The following is a 20,949-nucleotide window of genomic DNA, read 5'->3' on the forward strand; positions in this document are numbered from 1 at the left end:
ATCCCAATACGGGCCTAGTTTACCCTCTGGGTTGGAAGGTCAGATGGCAGTCGCTTTCGTAAAAACTAGTGCCCACGCCAATTACTGGGATTAGTTGCCAAGCGGACCCCAGGCTCCTATGAGCCGTGGCAAAATGCCGGGACAACGCGAGGAAGATGATGATCAGCTGTTATCTATGAGAGCAGGTCCCACAAACATTTCTAAACCACGGCAGTTCTTAAGATTAGAGCGTCATGTATAAATGTAATGCACACATAATAAAATACACTCTAGGCATCGACTTCTCTCTGGTTTGGTCAAATCACTCGCATTGAGCTCTCTAGTCAGTGGCGGATTTGCAGTCAAGTCAGTCAATTCAAGAGCGGCTATCTCAAAAACTAAACAAGATACCTATCGAAAAACTCGACTGTATAAAACTTGTAGCAAATTTAATCAGCTTTCATTTTGTACAATGATCAGTCGTTAGAACGCATAGTTTCCGCGATATAAGCGAAAAACCGATAAATAGGACCTTCAAACCTCCCTCTTCCCCCGGCTCAAGGGCTACGGCCGGGCACTTTTGATATGTTCACATCCTAACTAGTTCAAACAAAGTTACGAAGTCAAAAATTGTATTCCAACCGTTTCCCTCTATACCTTTTTTTAAGAATTCGTTGCCTGGCCTAATTTTAAGTTATTTCTTGTTATCATCAACGATTTTTCTGTCACAATTTGCCGCCCCTAATATCTCGCCGCCCTAGGCACGTGCCTACTGTGCCTTATGGGAAATCCGCCACTGTCTCTAGTGTACTTACAGCGTGTAACCGGCGAGCCGCGTCGTGTATGGACAGAATGTGTGTGATCTTGTAACGTTCGAGCTGCACTGGGTCCTTCGAGTCCCGATAGTTGCCAACGTACAGCCCGGCAAGCACCTGCGAGCGAAAACGAATGTGAGTAGGTACAAGTGTAATGCTATAAGTTAAGTGATACTAGAGAGGCTTGATTCTGCGAGACTTGATTTCTTAAAGTACAGTCACCACAGATTGTTACGCCAATCTTCTCGGGTCAGAGGTGTAGGGTTGGAGCCGGTGTAGTTTGACTTAAATAAAGATTTGAACGATTTCATGTGATCTTTTTATTTTTATTGAATCCGATTCTATCGTAAGATCGTTTAGTTATTTTGATTATTTAGTACTGAAATAATAGTAGGCACTAGTATGGTTAATGAGTCCGAATGTTTATTTCATGCGTTGATAGCATACCTACTATTTTGGCTGTGAAGGAATACATCTAGGTACTACCCCCACGCGCCCACCGCCATTAGGACCATCCTTCTCCGATATACATATTATTATTGTAACTGTGCGCTAGAACGAGCGCGACATACCACTTTAAACGAAAATATATACCTATAGCAATGAAGAATACATAATTTAAGAAGTTGATTAAAAGTTTTTATGCGCTGTAGAAAAATTACGATCTGAAATTATTGTAAACCGCTAGGAATTTTCCAGAAATTTCTTTGTTCTTGCGGGTAAATTATGGAATGCCGGCATTTGTGTCAAGATAGGATTAGTTATCGCGTGTTTTGGCACATGCAACCGTGCCCGCACAGTGGCCTTTAGGGCTCCATCGGCTTGCATGACTAAAGGTTGCATTGTAGCTTTTTATTTGACTTTGAGAGAGTTTAGAGTGTTGTTACATAACTGCGAATAAGCTTTCGTTTTTTACAGTTCTTATATATAGGTATCAACTAGTAGAGATGATATGAGAACCGTGTTTCGATCCGTGTGGTAACCGGTACCCCTCATTATGTGATATTGGCATGTAAAACCTTACTTTAAGGAAGAAGTTGATGACAATTCTGCAAAAACTAGGTGTCAGTAACATAGTGTTTTTAACCCCTGACGAAAAAAGAGCGATTTTATGCGTTTATCTTTTTTCTGTGCGACTGTCTGTGGCGTTGTAGCTCACAAAGGAGTGAACCGATTTGAGTTGTTAGGTTTTTTTTTATAAAACGTATTATCTGTTGACCTGCTCATCATCAATTACGTATAGGTACTTTTATCCACTTATATGATTAGGTGTAATATTTTCTTCATATTCGCCAACTTAGGTACCTATATGCTAAAATAAACATACTATAAGTACTGACTTAAGGTTATCTCTTAAGTACCTACCTATTTAACATAATTCATAGTTTTTATGTAGACTCTTTAAATCGATTAGGTACTTATACATTAGTCCGTTTAAACTACTTACTTAAATATTGTGCAACACTATTAGCATTGCAATAACCGCACAATAAAATTTAATAGTAATAACAAGATTACGACTTTACAGAAACCTTTCTAAGCCTACCGCGTGCTATGTCTTAGAAGGTTTCTTGTCTGACCATTAATTTATAATCTTAGTGAGTACCTTCAACTGTAAATCACGTCTTTGTGCGGAAACTGAATACAAAAGACTCAATTCAACGTTGTTAGGATTATGGAGTGTCTTTCATGATACGGGAGTTCGTAAAGGGCCGTGTACACGGTACGAGTTTCTCGCCTCAAACGCACAATTAGGTAGGTATTCACGTAAACTACATTTACTTATCTCACAGTACGGCGATATCGTAGCTTATAAGGGCATGATTCGGACGAAAGGTGCGACTCGTGTTCGTTGGTTCATTGAGTGGACAACCGGAAGATTGCGGGTCTCTTCTGGGTGAGATTAGTTCAGATATGGGACAAGTGGCGCAGGTACTAGAAGGGAGTCTTATGCTCAACAGTGGGCTAAAAAGGCAGATATGATGACGTATCGCCTCGCCTTTGATAATTGAATGTCAAAATCGATACGAGAATCTTGAATGAGAAGATTGAATATATGCATAGAAATACCTTAAAATTGCAATAAATCGACTCACGAAATAGCGGTCATTATATTTTTCGTGTGTATCCTGTTTCGTGCCACTAACGAATCAAGGATTTTCTAGATACATTTTGAGTGCTTGTTTTTAAATATAACAACGAAGATAATTAAAAAAATAAATTAGAAAACAATTAATGTATTTCATGAAGTTTCGTATGAGCGAAATTCGGTATATGTTTTTTTCACTAGAATTCTCATAAAACGAGTTTGAATGTGACCCGAGTTTAAATTTTTAAGGTATATTCCACGTATATTCTCAATTTCTCATATTAACTACTAGCACAATTTTATTTATAATTCAATTGATTTGATTTATTTTTGTGTATGTTTATATTTAACGTATAAGATAGTTAATATTTTTTTTGTAAAAAAAAATATTTAGTAAAAAAAAGTTTCTTTTTTAAATTTTTAATTTATATAGTTTCGGCTTTTAATCAAGTATTAAAGTACCTATATGGTTTACGAAATCTTAATTCAACCATTAAAGTCGACGAGTACAAAAAGCTTTAAGCTACTTAGCTCTCAATTAATTTTTTTTTTTCAATATTATTTTTAATTTGACCTTACAATTACTCGTAAGTAGGTAATTTAAAATGATTATCAGCAAATTATCACCTATTACTCTAAGAAAACTTTATTACGAAACAGGGGACACGAATTCACGAACTTAGGAGCTGAGCTAAATTTGTATCACGAAATGGGAGCCAAATAAGAGGTTCACGAAAAAATTCATATAAAAAAAAGTTTCAACTAAAACCCTATAGTTTATACATTAAATTATTAACAAAGAACTAATATAACTTACTCAAAAGCTTTCAAGGTGTTGATATGCTTAGTAATATTAAAAAAAAAATGCTTGGTAATATACAAACTCTCAAGAGCCTTAACCTGCCGAAACAGGGGCCCTTTACCTTACTTACGTCATACGATTCATCGCTCAAAGTCGTGTGAGAAATTCATACCATGTAAATGGGCCCTTAAGCTGCGCACGCTCGGTGTTATAATCCGATAAACCGACGAAAGCACTGCTCCTATTCGATTACAGATATGAAATGGGAATTTTGGGAATTTTCCTAAATATTACCGTTTTCCTGGTTGCATATTTATAGGTAACTGACGCGTTTGGTAAGAAAAATGAGAGGTTAAAGGTTGGGGGCATGAAGCTGATTCATGTTAATTAAGCAAAAATGTAAACTAGTTCTAGTCCCTAAACTCAGCTACCTTTTTATCGAAAATCACCGTGCCAATTCTGCCAACCTGTAACTTATTAACTGCTTAGCTACGGTCGTACATTGTAGTGCTTTAGTGCGAGAGAATGGGTTTCTCAGCATGTAGCGAAGATGCTTTGTAGCGCTGAATTGGTTAAGGAGCCAGGGAGCCCGATTCAGATTCAACAAATAGTTGCGGTTAGGAACCGGTTTTAATACGTCCTTAACGATCGCCTTTCACTTCATTAATGGATGATAAGGATGATAAGGTCGTATCAAAATAATATCATAACTATGACCAAATGTTAAATCAGAATCGGGCTCAAGGTTTCACTTGCCAACTTATAACAAAGTAGGTAGGTACCTATATACATACACGGCGTCGCTTTCAAGTCGGATCAAAGACGACCAATGATAGAGGATCCTATTATTAACAGCCATAGTTTGACCTACTTGTACTCGTACGTCCAGCGAAAATTAATGGTTTCAGAGAAATCATTGAAGCTTATACTGATAATCTGTCATTGGTGGTCATTTGATTGATCATTGCAGGGACTACTTTTTACGAAAGCGACTGCCATCTAACCTCTACCCAGATGCAAAACTAGGTATAATATTACCTAGTACAACCCGTGTAAATGTGCCAAGCACGCCTAATATGCTACCCTGCGTATCGGGGATGCAGAACTTACATGAAAAAGATCGTTTAAATAAGGAACTTAATAAAAGAGAACAAGATAAACAATTGCATGAGTTTTCAAGTGTGATTACTGCATTTACTGTTAGCACGGCAGCATGGTAATCCATCTAAGCCAGAGCTAAGAACTGCTTGTTTGATTTACAGACTTAAATGGGAACTTGAAAGAGCTAAATCCACCGTCTTTAGAGCTACTTTAAAGCAATTCCTTTTACAAGTCCATAGAGGCTAGAAACGCTACTTAAGTCTTTAAATCGAAAGTTAGATAGCCAAAAGGCTTGAGCGGCGAAGTGCGTTTGTGCTTTCAGCTATCCACTCTTATTTATTACGTTGATTGTAGGTATATTCAGTGTTTATATGTTTCCATCTGCCGTAAATAGGTATAAGAACTCGTTATTCATTCTTCAACGTATGATTTCGCAAATAAAAGGAGGTCCTGTTGTTAATCGCGCCCTTCGCGCTTTTTTGATAGAAGGTGGCCGGTTTTTTAACATTTTCGTAGTTAAATAGTTAAAGTATAATTCAGTCGTAAATAATATGCACGTATTGGCAAGGTGCGAAGTCGGTGGAGGGGGAAGTGGCGCTGATCGTCACAAACACAGGTAATCTTATGGAATGGCCGCCATTAGTACTAGCGGCAGCCGCTTGAACTAATTTTACTCCATAAGATTTAACGTAGAAAGTCTGCCAAAATGAGGGCAGCACCAGTCGTGCACCTAGCGAATATTATACCAGCTAGAGGCATCTTCCAGTTACTACTAGATTCTACCTCAAGTCTCGCTCTTACACAGCTGGTTGCCCGTAAGCCAGAGCTAGACCGATGCTAGTAAGCTGCCTCGGGAATATAATATCCAGTGCGGTAGTTTCATGCACGTGAAGCGGTAAAACCCGAGAGTGCAATCAAGGCACTAGGGCGCGAGGAGCGGCGCGCCTCGAATAGGGAAGATGCAGCGGTACTGTCAGCATTAAATAGATAGTGACGGCCAAAGTGTAAGTACAAGGAATACAGGGTAACTATACCTACTATAGGAAACTTAACGTTCCTTATCTATATATATATAAACGTGAAAGACCTGACTGACTGACACGCACAGCCCAAACCGCTGGGACTAGAAAGTCCAAATTTGGCAAGTAGGTTCCTTATAAGGTCTAGGGGTCCACTAAGAAAGGATTTTTCAAAATTCATCCCCTAAAGGGGTGAAATGGGGGTCCAAAATTAAAAAACTCTCCTGCGCGTGCGAAGCCGCGGGCAAAAGCTAGTTTCCTATAAGTTGTTGAAATAAAAGTTTAAAATATTTTCATAAATTTAAGTTGAAGTAACATAATATCATTTCAGTTAATTTAAGGAACAAAATTTTATAACTGCTGTGTTTATGGTAAATTTATAATGATTTAAGCACTATTTCTTAGGTATTTATTTATCCGTATAAAATTTTAATTCTTTTTTATTCGATGCACGTAAATATCACAGCCCACAGGCTGACGTTTCGCAGGATACATATACAGGGTGCCCAGTAATTAATGGATAACCTTGTAACCACCGACAGGGCACCTTAGGCTGGTCCAGAAAATGCACTTATAGGTCTAGTAAAAGTTTCGTGGTTTTCGAGATAATCGCACTTTTCTAAAATTGAAGTATGGTACTAGCTATTAAAAAAGACAGAAAAGTTAGATTATCTCGAAAACCACGAAACTTTTACTAGACCTATAAGTGCATTTTCTGGACCAGCCTAAGGTGCCCTGTTGGTGGTTAGATGGTTATCCATTAATTACTGGGCACCCTGTATATATATGTATTATTTGAAGGCCACCGTGATTTACGCATGGGTGAGCGCAGAGGTGTGACTTAATTCAAATGAGGCAAAAAGCCGGATATGTCGGGGAAAATGGACGGCGTGGCCACGAAACCACACGATAATCCATATAATGGTTTATGTATTTCAAAGTCGAAAATATTAAGTAATATACAACAATCTTATACTTATATGTGTACACTACCAACACCTCGTCAGGATGTAATGATGGGATCGAAGGAACTCTTCCAACATTCTATGGCATTCAGTGGCATGAGTTTTATGAAGTTGTTTTTTTGTTGTTGTTTTTTTACTAGGAGCTTAATACTTTCGTATTATGAAATATACCTACTTACCTAATAATTACGAAATGTATGTACTTTAATAATGGTCTGTTGTTTTAAGTAATCCAGTTTTAATATGATTTAAAAAAAACCGGCCAATTGCGAGTCGGACTCGCGCACGGAGGGTTCCGCACCATCAAACAAAAAATAGAGCAAAACAAGCATAAAACGGTCACCCATCCAAGTACTGACCCCGCCCCCGACGTTGCTTAACTTCGGTCAAAAATCACGTTTGTTGTATGGGAGCCCCACTTAAATCTTTATTGTATTCTGTTTTTAGTAGGTATTTGTTGTTACAGCGGTAACAGAAATACATCATCTGTGAAAATTTCAACTCACGGTTCGTGAGATACAGCCTGGTGACAGACGGACGGACGGACGGACGGACGGACGGACAGCGGAGTCTTAGTAATAGGGTCCCGTTTTAACCCTTTGGGTACGGAACCCTAAAAATCCACACAATCTTATTGAAAGTTGTATTTACTTGCCTAACTCATTTGAATAAATGAGAACACTAAGATGAAACCAGAATCATTGAAATGTCCTCATTACGGCAGCTAACAGGCTTCCCATTTGCCTCAGATTGCAGCACAATTATGCCCGCTTCGCGATGGAATGCTACGTAATTGCCGCTATGCTGAAACCGAAACTTGGATATCGCGGCGTCTTATTGAAATACGTTCACATCCTAGTGTTACTGGCACTGTGTACTGTGAGTCAAAGCACATAAATGCTTGTGCATGGTCGATATCAGCTAAAGCTCAACACAATTAAATAAAAACTCAACACAATTTACAAAACAATATTCGTGAAAAGTGTTTATGTGCTATATTTTCTTTTTTTTTTTGTATAAATTAGAGGCGGGACGGACAGATTTCGTATAATTTCGTTGTTAGAAACCTTAAAGTTGTTTTTAAAAACTTCACCAGTTACAATTTTATATATTTCTTTAAACTTTTAACACAGTAAAAAATATACCTACAGTTACAAAAGGCGGACCTCGGATTTGTTTATCTTTCGAGACATTTGTTCATCAATAAAACAATTTTCCCGACCCGTAATACACTAAGAAAATCGAATTGTTTTCCGAAAGAACGTGAAAACAAATGCCCAATAATGAGAACCTGGCAACAGTCGCTACCAGAATAAATACGAAGTCAGTGGGATAAACATGTACAGTCATCAGCAGAAGTTGCTAAGCGGGCGATGTATTCAAAATGATTTTGACGCGACTTTATTGTTAAGAGAATAAGAGCGCGTCAAAGTAATTTTGAAGACCTCGCCCGCCCGACAGTCAGCAGCAGAAGTTGCTAAGCAACTTCTGCTGCTGACTGTACTAACAACAACAAGTAACTGGCCATCGCTGGCCTTAAGTCTTTGCAATAAGGTCTAAATTGTCATTTAACTGTGTAGCTGATAGTAAATTTGGTTGCGTTTGGACTAAAGTCTTTGAGTATATAGCCTAAGGAGATGTGATACACGGGCGACCCCCTCCGGCAAAGTACATTGGTCAACTGTTCAAACACGTTATATAAAACTACTTGAAGTCGCTTCACCGCCATTTTGCATCGTTCCGTGTCGCGAGACGTTTCTCTTAAAAAATGGTGACTTGTGCAGTATTATCGTGTAAAAGGCGATCTGATAGCTCAAATTCGCAACAAGATCGCGTTTCCTATCATAAATATGTATTTATACTAACTATGAAATGTATATTGAAGTACAATCTCCATTTAAAGAAAAAACCGTTGCGATACATAAACGACAGAAAAATGTAAACATGAATACAGTGGTACGGGGACGAATCGGTCTTAAGGGATGTGACAAAGTCAAAAAAGCGACTCAACATTTGAATGATTGAATGAATCATTCATTCATTCAATCACTGCAGTTTGTTTAATATAGCTGATCAAGCAAATAATGTCAGTAAAAAAAGGCGCGAAATTCAAATTTTCTATGGGACGATATCCCTATGTATCAGCCCGGAAAACCCGCGGGCGACAGTTCATTCCACAGTTTAGCTGTGCGTGTACACAAATACAAACAACCATACATACAAACAATCATTTTATTGGCTACCTAATATCTTCAATGTACAGAATTTTCATTTTTACAATTTTATAATAAATAGTATAAGACAATTCCTTGGAGGATATAATCAAACGGAGACGCCATGTCTGTAATTTTCTGTACAAAACAGTCTGCCGATTTTTGCGGGGGAGGGGAACGTCAAATGTATGCGTAACGTAAAAATAGCCATGTCAGATAAACGTCAGTCCATACATTGTGTATGACCGTTGGCCGCCTATTTCCGACAGAGGGGAAAGCCTGTTAATGGCTACTCCGTTTAGTTGTATCCTCCAAGGACAATTCAGTTCATTCATCAAACTGATTTGACTCATTCTTTAGATGTGACTCATCACTATCATGTTCGTATGTATTCTGCATAGTTATGTGAAAACTGTGTCTGTGTGCGTGTAATTTTGAAATGTGTTGAAATTTTTTGTAGTGTGCGTTTGTCGCAACAGCAAAATCTGTGTCTGTTGAGTTACTTATCTTTTGGTGGTGTGCTGTAGTGTTTACCTCGCCCCCCGCTTAAAGTGGCGAAAAAATTTGTTCGAAGAGTTTACGTTATCACATCTTCTTAGGCTATATACTCAAAGACTAAAGTCGATAGGGCAATGACAAAATCTTTGGTTTGCGTGACTTGCGAACGCGTCAGACGCGGCGCGCGGCACGGCGCCGCACGAACCTCGGAATTAATTTATTGGAGCACTTTATATACATGCCTTCTGAATTCTTTCACTCGCTCAATTTGTCGCATGATTATACAGAATTCCAACCCTGATTCGTTATTATATTGATGGTGATTTGAAATTTTTTTCTCTAACATTTTTATCATCAATAAAATTCATCGCTAGATTATTAGATACTGAAGCAAAATTTTATTGGTCTAAGATGTTTTCTTTTTACTGCGTTCCTTAGTACAGGTTGAACACAATTAGACAGCGATCACGCCATGCATCGACTTGTTTAGTCACACCATGCATACTTCACATAAAACTTGGCGGGCTACATAGCACTTTTTAAGTCCGACTTAAAAGAAAAGTATAATGGAAAAACAAACATGGCTAAAATTTCTGCTTAAATAGATTAAGTACATTTCTACGATTCTCGGTAAATGTGACCACCCATCACTTGTAAAGATCCACCCACGATTACAACAGGAACAATTGTTTGTTCACTGTTCCAAAGACAACATTTTGCCAAATCCAATTTCAGCTTCCACCGAGTAAACAGGCATCGCGTGTTTGCCGGCCACTTGTGCCTCAATCTAAGTTTTATATGTTTTCTTTTGTTCTTCGGCTTGGGTACAGACAGCTGCATCAGTTATTAGCTACTGATGTACTGATGGGTCAAGTGCTCAAAATGGCCTGCCTACACACGATCTTACTCTTTAAGCAATAAGTGTTGGAAACCGCGAAATAAAGATGCTTATTTTAGGAAAGTGTTTCTTTATTTAGGTACAAAATGACGCAAAGAATGACAAAAGTAGGTATAAGTAATTAATACACTTACACTAACTTCGGAACTTACTTCAGAAACTTTTGCAAAAAGTAAGATATTAAAGGTAACTGACAGCCACAAGTTTCGTAATCTGTTACAAACTTACAAAGATTGTTGATAATGAAATAAACTTAGTACATTATACCTAATCGTATTCTGTTTTCACTAAATTAGCCAGTGCTTTGTGTTAGACCCTTATCTCGGTAAAGGAATTCCAATTGCTTTCTTAGAATTGTGTAAGTGGAAACTCCATTCTATAGATCGGTCTTGGATATAATACCAGTTATAAATGTTAATTCTCCAAAACAAAAAAGCATTATATTGTCCACAGTGACGTTTTGTTTTTTCCACGAATCTTTATAATTAATGGCTACGTTTCAAGGTAAAAGTAGCAATAATAATTACTTTTCACGCCCGAAGAGGAATTAGAGTAATTAAATTTACTTAAGTAGGTACCGTGCCTGTGACATCATTAGGACAAAGTGATTAATCTAAAATGCCTAGATTACCCACCCTTCCAGATATAAATATAGGTATTATTAGGTACCTACATAATTGCTGCATTAGACATTTAGACGACTAGACGTAGGTAGATTTAGTAATGAATTTTCTAATGTAAAATAGGGGACGATGTCCAGAACAATGAAAGAAGTTTTCATAAAAGCATTGTTGTGAGGAGTACCTAAAGTCTATTTTTTTATTCGGTAGACTAAAATGACATTTCATAGTATGAACATAAGTTTCATTTCATACTATGAAATGTCATTTTAGTCTACCGAATAAAAAAATAGACTTTACGTAGCCATTATGAAAGCGGTATTAAATGGCCTGGAAAACGTGCTCTGTCGATCAAACTAAAGGTGTTATTATTATAAATAAAAAAAAAAAGAAACTCGAGACTATTTGAATATACACTATAACCGAACTTAACGTATTAGAAGATATCAGGACTCTAGCTAAAAATCTTACTTTCATTACATTATCTCGAATTATCTCCTTACAGAAGAAAAAATAATGAAATTTTATTTTCAATCACAAAATTCTAATAAACCGCCCGGTATGAAAATGCTGAAAAATGTACCTCAAATATTCCGGCTCTTTCAATGGATGTCGTTTCGAAAGTCCGGATGAATGGTTGGTATTCTAAACAGCGTAAAATGGACTTATGAAAAGAGGTAGTCCCACGCTCAAATACCTGCCGAGCATACAAAATGGGAGACAAAAGTACGAAAAGGCACAGTGTCTACTCGTAGATAAAGTATGTGGCAATATTTTCTTGGAATTGGGTGTTTCATCATATTGAAAATCTCAAGAAAAACGTTATTTTGAATCATATTTTTTTACGTCAACTCCACTTCACCTAAGAGACGAGACAAATGAAAGAAAAATAAACCTAGCAAGCTATCAAGTTAGCAAACATTGTGGCTGTCACTTCACAAAACTTTTTGAAGGATTGTAACTAGCTAGAATTCCGACGTTCAAATTAAATAAATGATCAAGTAACTCAGCAAGGAGGCTTCCCGTGGAACTTTTTTCATCATATGCTAATGTGTTAGGTATTATACCGTTAACACCGTGAGAATAATAAGTGAAAGTATTCACATACATATATAGATCAATACCGTTAGCGGGACCGTGAAAAATAACGTTATGTCATCTGGCAACCGGCGGTTTATGATATGAGTTATTGCTTTTAGGCCCATTGCCAAATTTACGAGTGAGTTGCCAATACCGTAAATACTTACGATGCCGTTGTTATCGAGAATTGGAAACTGTGGGTTTTAATGGACGAACACAAAAACGTAATGAACTTGGACAGAAAACTCGTAATGAACTTGGACAGAAAACTCGTAATGAACTTGGACAGAAAACTCGTAATGAACTTGGACAGAACTCGTAATGAAAACTGTTAGCGATGATTGGAATACCTCATCCAACGTAATGTAGCCCCTATTTTCAGCTATAAAACAAGCGAAGTTAGTTTGTAAAATAAGGTAGGATGAGTAGAAGTCAAATCGCTTTCCTACTACCTAAATACGTGCACCGTTGTCAGCGTATTAGCTATTGCTTCTTAAGGATTGTTATTCTAATTTAAATAATATATTATATTCTATAGATTAATGGTATAATTATAGTATTTCGGCAATACCTATAAATGTACAAAAATGAAAACGACTAAAAGACTAGGAGATAAATTACCTACCTACACAAAACAAATACCTCCAACCGCCAACAAAGATGGGAAACAAGCAATGACGAATTTTTTACTCTGAAATGCGCAGGTATCCGCCGAGGCAAAGATGTAGGTTACTTACATATCATAGAACCGATGATATAGTACTCGCCCCTTGTGGATTTAGTATGCGTATTTTTAAACGGTAGGGCCGGAAACATTTAGAAAGGTACTGAAGTAGAGTAAAGGGGAAACGTGATGATTAAAAATAATAGGGAGGGAAGGTGATAGTTAAAAAGTGCGTGATATGTCAGTGATAGCAAGGAAATAAAATGCCAAGCACTATTTACAGATGCTAAGCTAAACGATTTACCTATTAATGGATATTTAATGTAACTATTGCATAGTTGTGACTGAATGAATTAATATGTAAAAGTATCTACATACATTTAGTTACAACTTAAGTATTATAATTATACTTCTGTGGTATTATGATCTCATCATGAATTACGTTCCGTCGTATATTCACACGTGGAAAATAACAAACAACTACGGTAGCACTCCGGGAGTGCCGATAGAAGTGAAAACTCACCTCACTATGTTACCGACGCCCGGTAACACGATACATATGTTTAGCGGAGGTATTCTATTTATTTATTATATATTATTATCATTCTCAAATAAGATCACACTTTTTCATTGACATGTTTATTTACATACTGCCATGACGTCAAATTATTTGAACATAGGTAAAGAGTCTTGAAAAGGAGTCCGCAACATAAATGTCAAATAACATTGAGTTTTTCTTTATTGATTTAAATGCCATCTAAATTATGAATGGCCACCTTACGTGGCTTACGCCCCTTTCGGTCACGTGATCGCCTTACGCTGTCTCGAGTTTATCATTTTTTCCCCACCTCAAAAAGTGCCCAGCGCCGCTAAAGAAGTTTTCACTTCAAAATAAAACTGAAATGCTGTTTAACAGAAAACAGAAAACTTCTGTACCCTTTTAAACAGCTCGCCCCTCTTCTGAGCACACCCCACGTTACAATGTTTACGTCATCCTAGGCCCGTAAAGGAGAGAATCTCACTTCCTGGCCAAGGCAAGACGTAAAACTTTAGACAAACCACGGGCGGTAATTCGTAAAGCCCCAGATCGCATATTTATGGCCCACTTTCGGTTCGGGCCACACCCGCGATCTGGAGCATTCATGCACGAATTCACCTCCCTAGGTATGTAATGTACTATTACTTGCAGCTTTTTAATTTTTTTTTTCATTTATTAAAGTTCTAAACAATTAAATGAATCGCAGAGTTTCATGTATCTTAACTGCTAAGCCAAAAATGGCTTGTTTACAGCTAGAGTTCGGACTAAATGCACTACATAGGTACTTATGTTATAAAATTGTACACATGTTACATTAAAGTTACGTTTTATAAAATATATTCATAATTACTAGATGATAACAGGTATTTTTTTACATCTTTATTTGATTCAGGATTGGTTAGGTATAAATCTTGTAATTGTTTCGGAAGGGTGTTTAATATCTTTGGAAGCAAATAATAGTTGGTTCTCATACCGTAGACATTTTTTGTTGGTGGTAATATAAATCGATGTGAGTTAGGTAAACCTCTTATCCTACTGTTACGATTGTATTCTTTTAAATCTGATATATTATCCTTAAGCATTGCTAACTTGACTAGGTTTTGTACGGGAAGCACGTTACAAAATTGGAGAAGGTGGGAATAATCCAAGTACCGAATAATAATAAAGTTTAATTCCACTAATGACGCCGGCTGCTTCCGAGGTCATATACAATTTACTTAGGTACCTACCAACTTTATCTTCAAATCTTACAAACTCAATTTGGAAATGTAACGGTGTTCTGCGCAAATTATTAAGAGCTCTGAAGCAATTTGGACGTGAAAACAATTGGTGATTCAGCAAATTTGTAAAAGGCATCGTATTTACTTAGATAACAAAATTTCGTCTAAGTTTGATGGAATTTGTCGGTATTATTTAAATAAATACGTTTAAAATGTAGTTTTCAGTAAATTAATTTCGCGTCTACGTATTAGTTAAAAGATTAAAGAAGTAACTAAGTAATCACTTATATTAATTCTAAAAATGTTTTCCTAATGATTTTTGCACCTATGCTGTGTTTTGGCATATGCCGTCATGAATAAAATTTAAGCTTTGTCATACTTGACACTAATTTTTGCGTAACTCTAAAGGACCATTTAAAATGTACCTAATATTTATATTTATTTTGTATAAAAAGGAAAAAATTTTTTTATCGAATTTTACAAAAAGCGATCTACCATGTAGCTTCTATTCATGTACTTAGCAACGTGTCTAATTTAACGGAAAACAAAAAACACACGGTGTAGAATAATAAAATTAAAAACTCGAAAAAGTCAAACTAAGAGGCTTAATGGTTAATATACCTACATGAACTCGTGTACAATCATGCATTTTCCATTATAGTCTATTTTATACCTTTACCCAATTATACTTACTCAAATGTAAATATGTTAACTAAACCGTGTCCAAAGTTAATTTAACGCCTCAATAAATACGTATTTTTAAGTTTAGTTTTTAATATTAGCGTTTAATTTTAGTTTTTAATTTTCATTTTAATGCACTTTATGTTTACATTCCACATATTGTTTGTACAAATAAATTATCATTCGTTTTAACTCTGAATTTACTATTCCTATATATCTAATTAGTAGGTAAGGAAATACCGTACAGTGTATCCGTTTTCTGTTTTTGTTGTCAAGCGTAATCATATCATAAATATGCATGTGCATAATACCCACATAAAGTAAAAAAAAAATATCCTCAAAACGTCCGCTTTGTTTAAAATAAAATCGTAGGTAGTGCAACATCTACGAAATTCGGCTACGATATGCTACGAGTGCGCTACGGCTGCGGATGCTACGGACACCGGCTACGAACTCTCCCGCGGACGTTACGTAACCCCATTCTCTCACAAAACTTTGCAAATAAACAACAAACCTCAAAAACAATGAGATAGCGACGAAAACTTGGAAATAACCAAACTCACCTTATTCATTCCATTTCCCATCTTCGTTGCAACAAACTCCTAATTAACCAACAAATTTATTGTCATAATAACAATAACAACACTCAACGTTTAATAAACTTTAATAAAATCAACGGCATCGTAAATATGTCAATCTGTCAACAGGGCGTCACTATGGCTACATTGTTGACGCGCGCGCGATTATATCGATATTCGGTCACAAGTTATGAACGTCAGTTTTGCACGTGGCCATGTTACTGGCCAGCTAGCGGCTAGGGCTGTGCAAGTATCGATCTGTGTCGCGTGTTCGAGGAGCCGAGACGTGCGGCGTGGAGAGCTGGCGGCGCGCCACTGCCAGTGCCGGCGTCACTGCGTCTATTAGCCCACTAGGGGCGGGCTATCGACAAAGTATTTGGCGATAAACAGTGCAGTGCGTTTGAAGGCGTTTGAATAAAAAAAACCGTAGTAAAACATATTTATTCTATAAACCCTTTAAATAAGTATCGATATAGTTACAAAATCTGTTTAAAAATACTATGAATAAAGTAAACCACATACGTATATAATAGATAGTTAGATAGTTGAATTAAAGTTTAACAATTTTCACGTAACTTGACTATGGTGACAACTGTCATTTCGATACAATTTATAACCTAAACATAAATTGTATTGAGATGATAACTGTCACCGTACCCAAGCTGTGTGAAAAACACTGTAGAAAAATTTGTAACTATTTTTATCTTTATGACTTGTTTTTATGAAAATTGAGGTTCAACACAGTTTCTTAACTTCTTCAAAATTTTGAAGGACTGTTCATAATTCGTTGCGATTTTTTTGGTGTTCCCCGATTTATCGAAGAGGGGCGACTCTCGTAGATATAATATTAGAAGATACTCATATCGGATTCCTTCATGACTGTGGATTGTGGAACTAACTGTGAAGTACCTTTTCAAACAAAAATAAATGTTGTAAATCGTCCAGCGATATTTGAGGATTCGGGTAACATATAAGTATCTTAATAAAAAAATCGGACAAATTGAGAAACCTTTTAATGTCCGTTAAAATTATCGATTAGAAGCTGGGCAGCTCTAGCGCGCTCGGTGCGATAGCGCGCTGCAGGGAGCTTCGGCTGTTTAGCCATCTTGACGTAACACGCGCGCAAAATTTACCACTTGACTTTTTTTTAGCCTGCTGGAGAAAACTTTTCAGCCTAAATATCATTAAAGATAACACGAAACAATTTATACCTAATATTAAATTATTATTATTATTATTAAATTCACTTCAATATTTATGTACCTACCTATCTCTAAAAAGCGGCCAAGTGCGAGTCGGACTCGCCCATGAAGGGTTCCGTATTTAGGCGATTTATGACGTATTAAAAAAAAACTACTTGCTAGATCTCGTTCAAACCAATTTTCGGTGGAAGTTTACATGGTAATGTACATCATATATTTTTTTTAGTTTTATCATTTTCTTATTTTAGAAGTTAGGGGGGGGGGGGGGGACACACACATTTTACCACTTTGGAAGTGTCTCTCGCGCAAACTATTCAGTTTAGAAAAAAATGATATTAGGAACCTCTATATCATTTTTGAAGACCTATCCATAGATACCCCACACGTATGGGTTAGATGAAAAAAAAAATTTTGAGTTTCAGTTCGAAGTATGGGGAACCCCAAAAATTTATTGTTTTTTTTTTCTATTTTTGTGTGAAAATCTTAATGCGGTTCACAGAATACATCTACTTACCAAGTTTCAACAGTATAGTTCTTATAGTTTCGGAGAAAAGTGGCTGTGACATACGGACGGACAGACAGACGGACAGACAGACGGACAGACAGACAGACATGACGAATCTATAAGGGTTCCGTTTTTTGCCATTTGGCTACGGAACCCTAAAAACTTTACGTTTAAAAATTAATATCTGGGTGACCGAGCTTCGCTCGGAAAACATATAATAACTCGGAAATGCGCGTTTTCCCAGAGATAAGACCTAGCTAGATCGATTTTTCGCCCCCGAAAACCCCTACATACCAAATTTCATCGAAATCGTTAGAGCCGTTTCCGAGATCCCCGAAATATATATATATATATATATAAACATATATATATATATATATATATATATATATATATATATATATATATATATATAAATAAATAAACAATAATTGCTCATTTAAAGGTATTAGATAGATAGATGTTAAATAATATTATTTCTTTCTTCTTTTTATTCAAATCTTTACAGGCTTAACGCGTTCTAAAATTTACCATATTACTTTTACTAGGCTGCGTTGATTTTTTAGCGCTGCCTAGCTCCTTTTAGTGTTAAGTACAAAACTTTGTTCGCGGAACACTTATGGGATCACTTCGGTCTTGCAAATCAATTATTTTACAAATAAACAAATTAAATAGCTTTAACAAAAAAAAGTATACCACAAGAAAAAATGCCTACCTACATATATTTTCAAACACTTCGATTCAAACCACAATCCTTTAATTTAATCTTTATTCATCATCAAAATGATGTATCGAGGGCGTAGGGAAACGATTTAGAACTGTGGTATCTTTAAGGGTTCCCTAATTTTAAAAGGCAATTGCATCGTCCCTTTTTACGCCGTCGTTGAACAGGCTATTTGTAAGTAAAAGATGTTCGCTTTGCCGCTGTTCCTCCGTTTTCGTACAAAAAATACTCGATCCTCTATACGTTTTTACTTCTGGCGGCCAACCATACAAAAAAATGGCAGTCGAATTTGAATCAATGATATTAAAAAATAAATAGTAGATTGTACAACAATTAAGGGCATAAAGTGACCCTTTTTTACCCAAGGCAATTTTTTGGTCTGAGCGAAGCGAAGACCAAAATAGTAGACGAGGGTAAAAATGGACATTTATGCCCTTGTTGTACTCTGCTTTTCACTTCGATTGCGAGGAAAATATACATACAAAAATATCCAATATTTTAGGTTATTTTCCCGTATTTATTCAAGACTAAAGAAAATTTTATTCGGGCCGGTCGGGGGCGCGAGGCACGCCGGGCGGGAGCGCGCCGGTTGGGCGCGGGCGCGCCGGCAAGGCTGGCAGTTTGTATGGCAGATTTTGGACTTTATTGCTAGGTCAATAAGGGTCGCAATAGATGATTTTACTTTATGCTCTAGAACATAATAAGCAACTTTATGTCGTCTACGCACGACATAAAGGTGCACTTTTTGAGCATGAGAAGTGAAAATGGTATTTGTTTTGTTTTAAAATCGAACTCTGTTCTAAGTCATGGAACTCAGTGTCATTTAATAATGGTTTAGATTTCATTGTAGGTAATTAATACTTACCTACTTACTAGTATTAGGACGGTGCCAAGTAAGTAGTAACCGGTAACCAAGTAGGTAAACGAGCTGAACAAGAAATAAACTAAGCTAGGTTGGGGTAAGACTGGATAGGGTCCAACCGGATAATTCGAATGTCTATAAAAATATTCGCAGATGTCGTCTATTAGAAAAAATACTCGTATTACTCGCATAAATTCAGCGTCATGTTGTATTTAAACTATAGTATATCCCCTTATTATCCCAAAACTAGATAATAGGTACTAAGTTTTTCTATTTCTAATTTTACGTTATTATATTAGGTAAATGGCACCAAATCCTAACAAATCCTTTTATCTCATCCTGCCAAATAATGACACTATACTTTTTACTATAAGGAACTTTCCAATCTATTCGGCTCCCACGAGGCTACCTCAGCAGCCTCTTGCTGAAGCTAAATCCCAACACTATCGGAACAGCTTGCCGGAAAAATAGGTTTTATTCTATTTAAAGAGACTATTTAGAGAGAAAATACGAGTAGCAGGTAGCTGGTACTAGGTGTTTCATAGAAATCCGTCTTGATAAAACCAAAGTATTTTTAGACTGCAGTAAGCTTTAATGGCTTTATTAGGGATTAATTTAGTAGCTTAGAGATACCTATAATAATATTGTTTTCAACAAGAAGCGTAGATTTAAAATTATAATACAAGTAGATATTCAGTTGTCAACAGAGCGCTAATGTCTTAATTTCAAAATAAACATTTATGAAGTAACAATAACGACAAATAACAATCATGTAATATTTCTTTAAAAATACATACATAAAATACTTTCAAGAGTAACGGGTTAATCACATAACAACAAAATGAAATAGCTCCCTAACACCGGAATTAATTTCCCATTTGATACAAGCCTACAAAACCCATGCTCTCAGGACGATTAAATAAATTACAATGAATTTAATCGAAATTGTCCTTTCGCGTTCCAGTGCGAATCCAACACGCTTGGCTTCGTGAGTTTGAGGTTCGTCTTATTGACTTACCCTCTCACTCGGACACTCGTAAGTATACTTTACTACATACATGTAAAGTGTGAAATAGAATGAGTTTTGAAAAGCCCATACGTCGGATACTGAAGCCGAGCAGTTTACTGGCTTGAACAAACACAATATTTTGTTATCTGCGGAACGGGGCTGTCTCTGGGGCCTAGAGGCGTATTGTGATTGTAATAACAGGTTATAAATTTGATTTCGGTTTGTTATGGACATGATAGTGTTCAAGATACATTTCTTCAATCACAAATGTCACTTATAACACTGAGGATCTATAACAAATCCAAATCAAATTCCTAACCGGTTATTACAATCAGAATACGCTTAGTAGTCCCAAGGTCCTTCGCTCGTGAGTTATCGCATTGTCACTTCACTGCCCTATCACAGATAATAAACATTTATATAAAGTGGGTACGCAACTAGAACTAAAACTAATTATTCGACAACTACCAATTTATTAATTTCTATTTCACGTAATTACGTTATTTATTAGGTAAGTACCTATGTATACGAAATTACCCAGGTAGGTACTTATGATAAGTTGATAAGGCATATATGTAGCTGTAATGTAATGTTCTACTATGTGATAATACGGGTCATTCCCATTTCCAACCTAGCTATTCAAGCTCGCAGGAACTCGTTTAGTAATTATGAAAGGTTTACTTATGTCTAAATGTGCAGCGGGTTGTGAATCAATGGTATATTGCTACTAAAAAATACAAACATCGATTGATCATAATTTTAATTCAAAAATAATAACAAATATGATATTAATACTGTATATCTTTCTTTCCTAATATCTATCTACCTATTTTATTTTATTTCAGCTACAATCAATAAGTTTGTAATATAATATTTACACAAGAAAA

The 20,949-nt window shown here is 36.3% G+C and overlaps 1 protein-coding gene across 1 annotated transcript in view; it reads right to left on the reverse strand.

The window, feature by feature from the left end:
- Window positions 1-16,177, reverse strand: part of LOC134651973 (dual specificity protein phosphatase 22-like) — a 61,943-nt gene extending 45,766 nt beyond the window's left edge. Inside the window, exons 1-2 of the mRNA XM_063507118.1 lie at window positions 15,746-16,177; window positions 795-911 (exon numbers count right to left, since the gene is read on the reverse strand). Coding sequence (XP_063363188.1) covers window positions 795-911; window positions 15,746-15,766 — 138 coding nt within the window. The 5' untranslated portion in view covers window positions 15,767-16,177. The remainder of the gene's footprint in view (window positions 1-794; window positions 912-15,745) is intronic.
- Window positions 16,178-20,949: the final 4,772 nt, after the last annotated feature.

Source organism: Cydia amplana, chromosome 11, assembly GCF_948474715.1.
Source record: "Cydia amplana chromosome 11, ilCydAmpl1.1, whole genome shotgun sequence".
Taxonomy (NCBI): domain Eukaryota; kingdom Metazoa; phylum Arthropoda; class Insecta; order Lepidoptera; family Tortricidae; genus Cydia; species Cydia amplana.